This window comes from Trachurus japonicus, chromosome 2, assembly GCF_045865225.1.
Source record: "Trachurus japonicus isolate A0001 chromosome 2, Traja_1.0".
Lineage (NCBI taxonomy): Eukaryota > Metazoa > Chordata > Actinopteri > Carangiformes > Carangidae > Trachurus > Trachurus japonicus.
The window spans coordinates 8,947,987-8,960,817 of record NC_140908.1 but is presented as its reverse complement, the minus strand read 5'-3'; the positions used below and the strand labels follow the sequence as shown (position 1 = coordinate 8,960,817).

Sequence of the window (12,831 nt, the reverse complement as noted above, 5' to 3'; positions counted from 1 at the left end):
GCAGTAAAAGTCTCATCTGAATGCAGTGTATTTACAGCCGTGGACTTGCTTCTTGATAGTGTTCATGGAATATGCTCACTTTTTAACTTTTTCTGCATATAACATAACCGCTCATTCACAAATAGTCGCTTACTATACCTGGAACTTTCTTACCAACTGCTTACTGGGCAGAGTCTGTGTGTGTTTGTGTGTGTGAGTCATGTGCAGACCTTGTTCTTGCTCCAGCGGTAAACACTGCAGACTTTCCTGGAAAGCCGGTTCGCTTCTGACTAAGACAGATGAAAACAAATCATTGCCAGCGAGCGGCATCACCTTCCCGCTTTAATAAGACGCTGTACCACTGTGTGCTCTCTTTTTTAGAAAACTCATCGCTTCATTTTCACCCACTGCTCTTCCTGTCCGCATCAATCTGCAGGTCTCCGCGTGGTCCACACAGTAAAGAATGGACACGAGTGATGGATATGGCTCATTTTTAAGAGCAATACGTGGAAATAATTAAAGGGATAGTTCAACATTTTGGCAAATTGGCCCATTGCTATAATCCCTATAGTTTTAGGAGTAGGTTTGTTACCTTTAATTGTCGGTGCAAGCTATTTTTAGAATGGTGGAGCAGAGCCGTGAGCTGCTCAGAGCTACGCTACGGAGGGGATTTCTTGGTTTCCCTCATCAAACTCATCAAATACACAATCCAACAACTCCAAAACGCTCTGGTGGACAAGTTGTGACCTGCACATTCACCACGCTATGAGATAATAACATATATAAACGGAACGAGGCAAAGGCAGTGACGCATCAGTGGTTTTGCATGAATTTACCTCGAAAACAACTCCTTGAACTATCCCTTTAAAATAAAATGATTTACACGCTGCCTTCTGGATTTCATCATTTTCTTTCCCAATGAATGTGAGCAAATAATTCTTACTTTCTTCTGTATTCATTTAAACTGGCCAGTGCATAATGTGAGGCAGGAAACAGACAATCTAATCTAGCAAATTAATTACATAATTTCTTATCCTGATTTCGTGTAATTGGACAAGAAACTTTGAAGTCCACATTAAGTTCATTTCCTCCCAGTTTTGCATGACTTTTTTTTTTTTTTTAGAACAGAAAAGTGGAAGAGAAGACTTGCCATGTCACCGGGTGTCAATTGCAGTGTGTGTGTGTGGAAAGGAGAAACAATCAGGGAAAGTCATCAATACGATCGATCTGCAGAGATTGTTGGTTGAGTTAACAATCACTGATGCTGCTTAATGTGTATCTTGAGCTTACATAGAGCAACAAAAGATAAATCTTTCGGCCATTGAGTGACTCAATAACGCTATAACAGCTCAAGTCTCTGGACTCTACATAGGAGGTGGACGCCATTCCCATAAGTGACTTGTGGCCCCCTTCTGTTTCTATATGTACTTCCTCAGCTATGTTCTACATGGAGATAGCTTTTTGGTCTCCTCGCGGATGTGGTCTAAACCCACAGGGATGTGGTTTTCTGCAGCCTCCCTCCATATCTGCATGAGGAGAAACCAAGATTATCACCAAGAACTGATAAAACGACCACAACCACAGAGGTGGCGCTGAAAAGCAGAAGCTAATATCTCAGGATGAACCCTGAGTGGAGGCATGTCTGAGTCAAGGATACAGCAAAATAAACCTTGAAGCAGATAATAAAGATACTGACATGTAAGCAGGTAGTGTTAGCTTACTGTCATGGTTGTGGTTGAATATACTGTCTGTATTTATTCCATATTTAGCTTTACTGCTACCAACAAGTGCAATGTGTGATGGAAACCAACACGGTCAATGTGTTAGCTCATCGCTAAACACAAGTGTAAAACAAATGTGGCGGGCTAACATGCTAAAGCGATGGGTACACAGAGTAATCACTCCTGTGCAAACACTGTGACATAGCTGGCTGCTAAAGGGCCGATGTGAAGGCCTTATCAGCCTGACCCCCTTTTGTTCTGAGAAATATAAACCCAACAAAGCGTTTTACATTTCTCTTTTCTAGGAAGAGATTTATGGTAAATGATATTTAATCTAAAAATCCCACTGCTGCTGTAATAAAGAAAATGAGTAAGTCCTGGATCAAAAACACGCGTGCTGGTAAGCTCATTTACAGATTACAAAAAATGGCACATAAGCAGCCGGGCACGCTCTGAAACACCCGCCGGAGCTGCATGAGGTTCAACACACTCACACACACACTCACACACATACAGTATATTTAGGTCTGGTAGATGATTGGAAATAAGTGCAAAGCAAGCTCAGAAAAAAAAAAGTTGGCAGCTTTGAATTACGCAGCAAATAGTGTGCAACAAAGCCGTGCATGTGAAAGTCTCATTGTTCCCCCCCGGGTACAAAGACAATGTTGTCTAATTGCGCTCAATGTAAAACACATTCAATTTAACAGGGGCAGAAGCAGACGACCCTTATGCAACATGAAGCCACAGGATCGATGTCCTTGCATCCCTCTCGCAAAACGACAGATTATTATTATAACAGAGAAATCAACCCGACAGAACAGATCCCACCCTCAGCTCGCCGCCATAAACATGTCAGGGAAAAAAGAAACCACAGGACGAGCCTGACAAGCAGTACAAGGCCAGAGTGCTGCACATTCTTCACATTACATGTCTTTTAAAGCATCTTGGCTGCCGGTTTCTGCCTCCCTCCCTCACTCCCTCTCTTTCTCTCTCTCTGTGCGCCGAGATCCAACAGGACTGTCTCAGAGCTGTCATTCAAATGAGAGAAGCAACACCTCAAATTGACGCCCACACTTGGCAGCGCTCTGAGGGCCGAGTCTGTCTCCTCTGAGGGCTTTTCAGAGGCAAACAAGACAGTGAGGGAGAGAGAGAGAGAGCGGCTGCGGGTATGACTCGTCTCTCCTGGACTCACACAGACACGAAAAGATCGCGGCTCGTCTTGTTTTGGTGCGAGGTGAGTTAACGCCAGGGAGATCCCGAGCGGGCGGGCAGCCCCCCTCCGCTGGGAAACCAGCTGTGGGGATGAGAGAGGGCAGGGTGGGAGTTTAAAAACTGCTAAATCTTGTTATATTTTGACAGGAGCTGGTTGGCCGACACAACCGACGGGCAGAGGAGGCTGAAGTTTCCTGCCTTGGCTGCGTCCAGCTCTGGGCATCCAGTCAATATCACTGTTTGTCTTCTTCCAGCAGAATCGTATTGTGATCAGATAATGATAGAGGAACTCTGTATTATTTCCTGAAATTATTCAAAACAAAAGTTACTGCGTGATGACCTTTTGTCGTTTTTTACACATGAAGTTCAGTTCATTCTTGGAGGCGCTGATGCCGAAAATAAGGATCCAAAATGAGCTGCATTATGGGAAAAGATATCTCAATCTCTGCAGCTTAAATCTCCTTTTTCTTGTTCTTCAAAGCGCCCTTGATGGAGGCTAACAAATTAAAACTTAATGATGTAAACTACTCCAACTATCTGCCTTGCAATCCATTCACAGCTGTAATTTTACTTATCATAACTCTATCCTCGAAGCTTTGGAGACCCTCTTAAATCATAAAACTTCCTCCTAATGAGCTCAGACAGGAATTAGGGGAAGAGTGTGAGAGTCTGCACAACCCGTTTGATTTCATTTCTACAAGATTTCCAAAGAGCGACAACTTCTAACTCGAAAAAAAAAACCGCACGGACTCAAATCTGCAGCACTTAATTTAAATATCATAAATATATTTTAACGCCTTTTCAAAACCCCAACAGAGCTGTATATAAATAAAATCTTTATCACAAAATGAGTTGAAAAACAAGCTAGGAGAGGACTGTGAGTCTGGGTGTCTGGTTTAATATTATAATCACTTCTGGAATCAAAAAAGCGCCTGCAGGCAAATTAGCAGCCTTAAATTTAGATGTCATAAGAGTTTTTTTTCTTTTTCTTCAAGCCTTGTGGATATTTAATTGTATTCAAGCAAAATATTTCTCACAAAATATGCAAAAAAGTGAACAAAGCGCGTGGGCACGACTGATTCAATTTTCTTTTATATAAAAACTTCCAGACTTCCAGGCTCAAGACCGAGGAAAATTAAGAGCATTAACGCTCATAGTTCGCTGTTCATTCACACTTATTTAGAAGCCTGACAGTGTTCAACATGTCGCTGCACAGATATCACTGTCAGAAATCATTTCTTGGGATTAGCAGGGCATTAATTTTTGCCAGTGTTGGCTGCGATGGAGATGAGTGGGCGTGTGGAGGAATTAGAAAAAGCTATCTAATGACCAGTGCTGAGCCGTCCTAATCCAAGGTGGATCTAACAATATAAAGCGCTTGGCCGTGCTTGGAGACAGGGAGAGTGAGCCGACACCACAGCAGTATGTCATCTCAGCGCACGCAGCGTACTGTAAGTCATGGAGCGTCAGTGATGGAGATGTTGGAGGGCTGAGGGCTGCAGCCTGTTCACATCCCATGGGGCCCGGCGGTTACCTCAGCTGCGGTATTTATAGTGCACACACTCCCAGGTGTACACAGCAAACATGGGCGACACTGTCAGGTACAGTACCACACACACCGGCCCGGGCAGGAAGCTCACCTTTTTATCCGCCAGCTGCACGCCAGATTATTTTATCAGCTGGGTAAAGCGTCTAAACTGAGCTTGATTAGGTGTTAAAAAGGAAAGCAGCCTCTCTTAAAGAGGGACCCCTTTTTTTTCCCCCTCCTCGCCCTCTTGAGCACATTCATATTGAATGAGGCAAATTAACAGCCATAAGACCAGATTAAAATGTTTTATTGCGTTTTAGCGAGCGGCAATCTGTCTGTGTTCCTAATCAAAATGTGCACATATATCAGCACGGCAGATGTAGCAGCCCAGAGATTCCTCTTCATGCGACTGTACCGAGGAGCCACGTTCTCATTACTCCACGCAGTTACAGCCGCTCTCTATCGGAGATTCCCAGCATGCAGCAGTGATGGATCGCCGTTTTTTTGTTTTGTTTTTCGCTGAGAAGATGCCACAAAACTACATCGACTCTCTGCCTCCCTGCCGCTTTTTAAAACCCTCCTTGCAAGAAAATTGATTTTATGTTTTATCCTTCACTGACAAATAACTTTAATTTAATTTTTTGGTGAACAGCTTTCACCACCAATGTGACCGACACTTTAGACCTTTAAATGCAGAATCAACTTCCAAAAATATTAGAGAACAGCTGGATGCACTGATCTAACCTTTGCTATTTATAATAATAACTTTATCTATATACACAAGATTGGTGAATTATAGATTTTCAGTCATACTGTGGGTTTGCCCCTTCGTTCTTGTCGGAAAAATGTTCAGCAACTTGAAAAAGACAACGACATGTGCAACAGGAGTGAGAGTGTTCTTACCTTGGTGGCTGTGTGACGTCATGGCCGACAGGTTGGTAAGGTGGAGGTCCACGTGACACGGCGAAGCGAGCACCGGGCTCGGGATGTGTAGTACAGAAGAGATGTGTGCGGCTGATTCACAGGGAGGCCGCTGTCCCGCCAAAACAGTGGATGTGGATGTGGAGTGTGTGTGTGTGTGTGTGTGTGTGTGAGAGAGCACGCTGGCTGATCCAACACTCAGGAGAGTCCCTCAAGGATCCCTCAAGGCTGGAAGCAGGAAGCAGACGTCCAGCAGCAGCCAATCCCCATGAGGCTTTTAATGTGGTTACTCCAATCACAGCAGCAGCTCGATGTCTCACACCGGTACCAACCTAACAGAAGGAAAGAAAAAAGCACTGTATTATTACTTTTCTTCAAGAAATAATATCTAGTTTCTTACATAGTAACACCAGTTTCAGTTTTCATCTGAAATTTGGAGGCTTTTATTTATACTGGTTCCATTTCAGGAAATGAGGATCTGTGAGGAAGATTTCACTGTATGAGCGAAGGGGAGTGAGTCTGTATCCGGAGAGAAAAAGCTCAATATTAATGTCTCTAACACACAGCACGATGCGATTCAAGTTATTTATAGTATTGATTTTTCAGTGACATTAATTTGGAGACGCCAACTGTTGACTGAAGTCTTGGATTAAACCTAACGGTATAAAGCCAACATGCCTTGGCCATCTACAGCTCCTGGAAGAAATGTGACAGTTTTAAGTCCATCAGAGCAATTACATTTTGGTTTGGAACAATGCACCTGGACTATTAGCCTTTTCTACTTTCTCAATAGAGTTTAAACTCTGGTGAGAATAAAATAAAAAGTGTCACATAAAAGCCAGTGTGTACTTTCATCAGTTCAACGGGCAAATTATGTGATGTAGCCTCTTGAAAACAGCAAAATACAGTCACCAGGCAGATTCAAGGCCACATTCAAAAACTCAACACAACCTCGGGTTCGACCTTGTGCTCACACTGCATGAAGCCATAAACCAATCAGGCAATAAATTGCTTGTTCCAGACACGGTTCCTTTTCGACTAGGCGGCTCGGAGATTTAGAAATAATACGGAAAAAGTAGAGTGTGTCACTTTCTCTGTAGACGTTGAGTTTGCTTTAGGAATAAATGCTCTTTTCTTTGTTTCTGGAGGTGACTGACTGGTCATTTTGTTGTGTCTGAAAATAAACGATTGTTCTTTTCTTTGTTTTGGGACAGTGGCTTGAATTCCTCGAAGCCTGGAGCAGGAGTGTCAGATGTAATCACAGCTTGGGCCCAGAGCATCAAGTCGACTTCACCGCCACAAATAGAAAGGGGCAAAACTGCCGAGGGCTAGGTAGGTCGAAGGGTGGGGAGGGGGCGCGGCGTAGGCATGGGGGGGTGCTGTGCATATTCATGCCCTTGTGTGTGTGTGTGTGTGTTGGCAGAGGTCTCAGAGGTCCTCAAAAGCAGGATGCATGCATGCATATGTGTGTGTGTGCGCTTTTGGGGGGTGGGGAGGTGGGTCTCAAGACAAGAGAGACAGACAGTACAGCCGCAGGATAGACTGCCCCCCAAAAAAGTCGGTCACTGCACAGTGCACGCACTCCTGCGCTTTGTGATGGAAAAGCGAGACAAGGAGGGGCGGGTGGGGCGGAGGGATGGGGGGGCGGGGGGGTTACAAACGCGTGTGTAGCTCCACACTCCAGGGGGGCTTCATGCAACACCATTCTCCCAGGGCATCTCATCTGTCTCAGGAGGGGTAATCGTGTATGTGTGTGTGTGTGTGTGTGTGTGTGTGTGAGGGGGGGGTCCTAGGCCATTGTCCCTAAAAAGAGGCTTGCTTGATGCGGGGTGACAGATCTGGGGAGACAAGCCCTGGAGCCCAAAGTGAAGAAATAATAAAAACACAGACTGAGTTGCAGAGTAGCACCAAGATGTAGCTGCATTTCTCCACCTTTAAAAAAAAAAAAAAAACCTGCATTAACTGTAACATTTGCTTCTGTTTAATAATAATAACTGCTTGGTATACACTCAGTTAGCCTAATCTTGCACTTCCAGCCTCCAAAAAACTCCCTTAATGCACCAAACTATACATTATGCTGCTGTTAGCCAGTTTAGCTGCACTTTAAAGCAGCTCTAATATGCTGTTTTGATGTAGCTTGAACAGCTCCAGCAGCCCGTACGCCCCCATTCACAAAAAAAAGGGATTGACGCATGCAGAGAATTACCACCGCCCATCCCGAACCATTCACACACACACTCAAACACACACTTTTACCAGGCCCGTGCCTTCGTTTTTAGGCATTTACCTCGCCTATAACACGTCTATAAGGCGACAGAGACGTGTTGACACAGGGTTTGTTGAATTAAAGCCCAAGGCTCGGCCGTGCACTAAAAATAGCACAGCAACAATCGGCATAATAAACATCGCCCGTCCATTCCCCCCCTCCTCCTCGCTTTTTACACACTTCCCGCCCGCTACAGTGCAAAAAAACCGTCCGGAATTTTATTTTAGCTGAATGGTTTTAGGATGTAAAATCGCTCCTACCGGGTTTGAACACGGTTCAGGCGTGTGTGCAGCCGCTGAAAACGAACAGGGAAGCCGAAGCCGAAGCGGAGCAGAGTGGAAACTTCAGCCGGACATTGTTTTGATGAATCCTGTCTGTGTGCATCGCATCCCCTTTCGCCCCTGAATATTATCAACATCAAAGCGATGCGCGAGCTCGGCTACACACATTCATCCCGACGGCACTTAAACGCACCAAACAGCTCACCTACAGCACGCGCCAGGACAGGAGGAGGCCAGCCGTCCCAGCATTATGTGTCCCACCACAGGGCTTTTATTCCTCTCCCATGTTAGACTCTGGGGTTTTTCTCAGCGCCAGGAGGAGGAGGAGGAGGTGGTGGTGGTGGTAGTGGGGTGGGGAGGGGGTTGAGGGGGGAGCAAAAAAAAAAAAAAAAAAAAAAATTCATCTCCTGACAGATTCCGCCATACTGGATTTTTGTTACAGCCCCAGCAGCGTCACATGGAGCGCCCCTGCATCTACCAGAGGCGGGGTTATCCTGATGAAAATGTGATGATCTATTCTACTAGCATGCTGCAGTATATAGGCTACTGTATGAGGTTGTGATTGTGGCTGTCATTAATAAGGAAAAAGTCTCTGGGCGTGGTCTGTGGTGTAAAAGAAAAAACTATATATTACTGTAATATTCCAGCGTGCAGTTCACGTGCGTCTAATGTTGTCAATACTTTATTCTTTTAATAACTTTCTCCTACTTAATGATAATTATTAAACTTAATATCCATAGAACAGCATGTAATGAGTTTTTTTATTATCCACTGGATCATTATAGGATTTATTTGCCACTACATATGGATTTTTATCCTTATTAATTTACCCCACATTATTGATATTATGTATTTTCGTGATAATAGTGAGCTCATTATAAGTGCATTACATTCTTTACTGTTTTTATCATCATAATATATATGAAAGCAAATGTAATTAATGCGTCAACATTACTAAGACCATAGCACTGTAATCTATTAATAGCCTGTCATTTACAGTTGGCCTCTGTATGTCAGTTGTGTGTCTCTAATAACCTTATCCTATTTATGATAGGTTTATCTGCTGCGTGTCGTTACATTGCCAGAATGTTCCTACATAGATTATATAGCTGGTGTGGGTGACTTAATATTAATTTCAGTTTCAGTTTCACCAAGAACACACCCACATGATATAATAAACTCTAATATAATAACAAATACTATGTGATTTCAGTGCAAAATCAATGACTGGCTGCTGTAATTGTCTTTGAAGAACAGAAAAGCGATAAATCTATTGAAGTGTATTTATTAAAGTCAGTGATCAGCCTAGCAACAGAGTTATTATGTCACTAGTTTGCTGCCTGAGATCTACTACTCCACTAATCTTTCTTCCACTATTCAACAGTTTCCATAACCAGTAATGGCAAAATGAAACAAACGTTTTTATCCAATTCTCGCTCATTGCAACATGAAACGCCTTCCCCACTGCCTTCTCTAATCCAATATGCTTTTATTTCCATTACGTTATATTTGATTTTGCATCTCAGCAGCCACCCACAGGCAAAAGTGCAACTACACTGCCTGGTTTAGCCGACTTGATTACTGGAATATGCTAACCAGTTTCTATATAGTCTACGTCTGCAGGAAGACACAGTTGTTTTTCACCAAGTGTGAGGTAGACGACGCAGCTCTGCTCTGAGTTAAAGCTGCTCTCTGTTGTTCCTCTGTCTCATACCTCCAGGCCGCTTTGACGGCTCAGTGAAGTTCACAGGGAAATTTGGAAACGGATTAGATTCTGGCCCCGAATGAACCAACACACCAAAGAGGAGAAGTTGTTGAAACATGACTGAGCCTCATCACTGCCCAGATTTATGCCAGGGTGCCGTTCAACAGCGACGGAAAGAAAGCTCTGACAATCACACCAAGTGTTGCATCTAATTTTCCTCAGACGGCGAACGCAAGTTCCTCTCCGACATCATTCGGGATATTTTTGTTGAAGCTGAAGGGAAAATGTTACTTTCCCCTTTCTCCACCTCTCACTCTAATGTTTATACTCAACATTCAGCAACTCAACTTGTTTTATTCATTGCTGTCAGTTCCTGCAAATGCCATCAGAGGCCGGGATGACAGCAGGAGTTCCTCGTCTTGCTCATGGGCTCCTCAGCAACTATGATAAACATCACAACACCTCTCTTTTTAAAATTATTTTTAACTCGGCCTCATCTTTGTGCTGCTCTGTGACAATTTGCATTTATTAATCGAGGTTGTTCCTCATTTAGAGCGCAGGGGGAAGCCGGTTGGGACAGCCGTATCCATAGCAACAGAGGATTATAATTTCTGTGGATGAGCTACGGAGCGTCGGTTACGTAAGGCGGTCTGTCTTGAAGGCATCTCTGATGTTGTGCTTGAGTAAGCTCTTTAGGGCTAAAACCTCAGAGCTGTGCGGCTGCAGACCTTCTTCATCTGTAGATGCTCCGTTTAAATAAAAACATAAAATAAGTATCTGAGACAGCACGGGCCCTTTAAACTCCTTTTGTTTACATGCTGGCCTTTAATTTTAAATAATTCAATGAGGGAATACCACTGCAAAAAAAACAAAAAACAGAATTCATTATGATGTTTACAGTGTTCATTCTGGATCGACCCTACATATAATTTCTCAAATTTGCCCAGAATACCAAAACTATGACTAAATATTTGTCCAAAAAAAAGGCCAAAGGCTAATATAACAAAGCAACATGGGAGTCACAGCTAATGAGAGTGTTAGTTTTTTATTTTTTTTATTGTAACTGATCATTTTAGACTAATATCTTTCTCATTTTTGTGCAGGAGCAAAGGTGAGTGAATCCAGTGGGAATAATTAGAGCCTGCGCTAAATTAAACGTCAATCAGTCGTGGAAATACAGAACTAGTAACATGCTAATGAATAAAAACCAAACACTTTGCTGTAAATTGAGTCAAATGTTCCCCCAAAAAAAGACGTATTAATGCGAAGACTCACGTTAAAGTGAAAAAGATCACGTTTATCATCCCCATCGTTGTCTCAGAGACTCTGCACAAATGCGTGTGTGCTGTCAGGGAGCACAGATTGCTCTTGGACATCTGCATATTGTTTGTCTATGGGCTTTTGCTGACGCAGACATGCATAAAACACTCAAATGTGTGTATATGTGTGAGTGAGTGTGTCCAGAGCAGTGATGTCAAAGCAGGGATTAGATTGGCTTATATTGCCCAGAGCAGCACATTTGCAATTCAGTGACCATCACACCCGGGTTTGCCAAATCGCTGATTATGTTAGTTTAACTATTCTGCATCCAGCGGCGCACCGGCCACCTCCTTCCACTTCTTTATATCCATTGTGGGTTTCTATATGTCCTCTTATTTTGGCGCATGAGGCCTTTAAAAGCATCTGTGCCAAGTGCCTTACATGGCTCGGGCTAAAAAAACGCAGATCCTGAGTAATGATGTTCCAAAAATACACCAATGTTTTTGGCCGGCGGCTGGAAGAGGAGCAGCAATCAGGCTAGAAAGTCAACAGGCGAGGAGCGCGTACCGTCGGGCCCGCGCAAACTACCGTTCTGCTACCACAGCAGACACATCACACACAGGCTGTGGACCAGACCACTTGCAGTACACACACAGAACTGGCTGTTAGTGGTTTGAGAAGGGAAGCCGTCGTCTCACCCAGCGCGCTCCCACATGAGTCAGATGCAGCATGCAGACAAAGGAGGCAGACCTCAGCGTCATAAAGAGCCTCTGCTTTGCCAGAAAGAAAGAAAACATCTCTAAACATCTCACGGTGCATTTGACAGCCCGAGCAATGAAAGTGCTCCAATGTGAATTAACTGGATAATGTGAATTAGGGCCTTCTCTACAATGTTAGTTTGCTCTTATTTAAAAATGAGATGTAAAATCTTTCCAGGGTGCCATGAAAGTGTAGTGTTTAAGAGAGAAGAGAGCAAAAAGGAGCCATAAAGAGTTCTTGTTAAAAAGCAGCAGAGTGGAGGCTTCTTACAGTCGAGCCAGTTAGTCTAAAACTTTCCATCAAAGCCTCGCTGAGCTGCATGGAGTAATTACCTCTCACACAGCAACAGCTCCCAGGCCTTATTACTGATACTGTTTGTGTGTGTGTGTGAGAGAGAGAGAGCGTGTAAAGGTGCCTGCGCTGCACACACATACACACAAAGCAGATGAATATGCCTCCATGTCCTGGTCCGGCGCAGTTGTGTGTTTCCATGTGTTTGTATGCGTCTGCGTGTCCCTATAAAGTAACAGCACCCCGGAGCGCGCCACTTTTCAGACATAAACCAGCTTGCAGGAGTGATAAACCCAGAAATGTTGTTATGACGGGTAGCCCCTGGTCTCCGCTGTCCTGATGACGGCAGAGAGAAGCCCACCCAATGTGCTTTTCCAGAGCACCGCCTGGGTAAAAATAGGCAGATTCAGAAGACTGAGACAAAACCAGACAGGAAAGCATTCTGAGAAAGAAAACCTCCTCGAGTGCTGAGCTGCTACACCCAGACGCCTCGCAAAAAAAAAGTGGGTTAAACTGAAGTTTTGAAGAAGCAGCATCTACAAGGAATCTAAAAAGATTGTATAGCACTTGTTTAAACTTTGCCAATGTGTTGTATTTCATAATTATCTTGATTGTGGGGGAGTAAAAAATGATGATTTTGATGAACAACAAAATCTAGTGCTTCAAAATTGAATTTAAGTGCACCACAGTTAACGTTCAAGTCTGGAAGGTTCACAACCAAAAATCTGCCGTGAATAAAATTTGAATGGAAAATGAGTTTAAAGATTTCCAGAGAGAAGAAAGAAAAGACAAACGAAACAATTTACTTTCTTTCATAATTGATGTTTCGTTACATTTGGTGGTTGCTCGGTGGTCTGAATCACAAGGTCAGACCAGCTCACGGTCACTGTTACGTATGTTTTTTCCTG

At 43.6% G+C, this 12,831-nt stretch overlaps 1 protein-coding gene across 1 annotated transcript in view; it reads right to left on the bottom strand.

Moving 5' to 3' along the window:
- Positions 1-5,693, bottom strand: part of LOC146990778 (histone deacetylase 4-like) — a 48,140-nt gene extending 42,447 nt beyond the window's left edge. Inside the window, exon 1 of the mRNA XM_085799178.1 lies at positions 5,344-5,693. Within this exon, the coding sequence (XP_085655304.1) occupies positions 5,344-5,365 (22 nt within the window). The 5' untranslated portion in view covers positions 5,366-5,693. The remainder of the gene's footprint in view (positions 1-5,343) is intronic.
- Between the last annotated feature and the right edge of the window lie 7,138 nt (positions 5,694-12,831).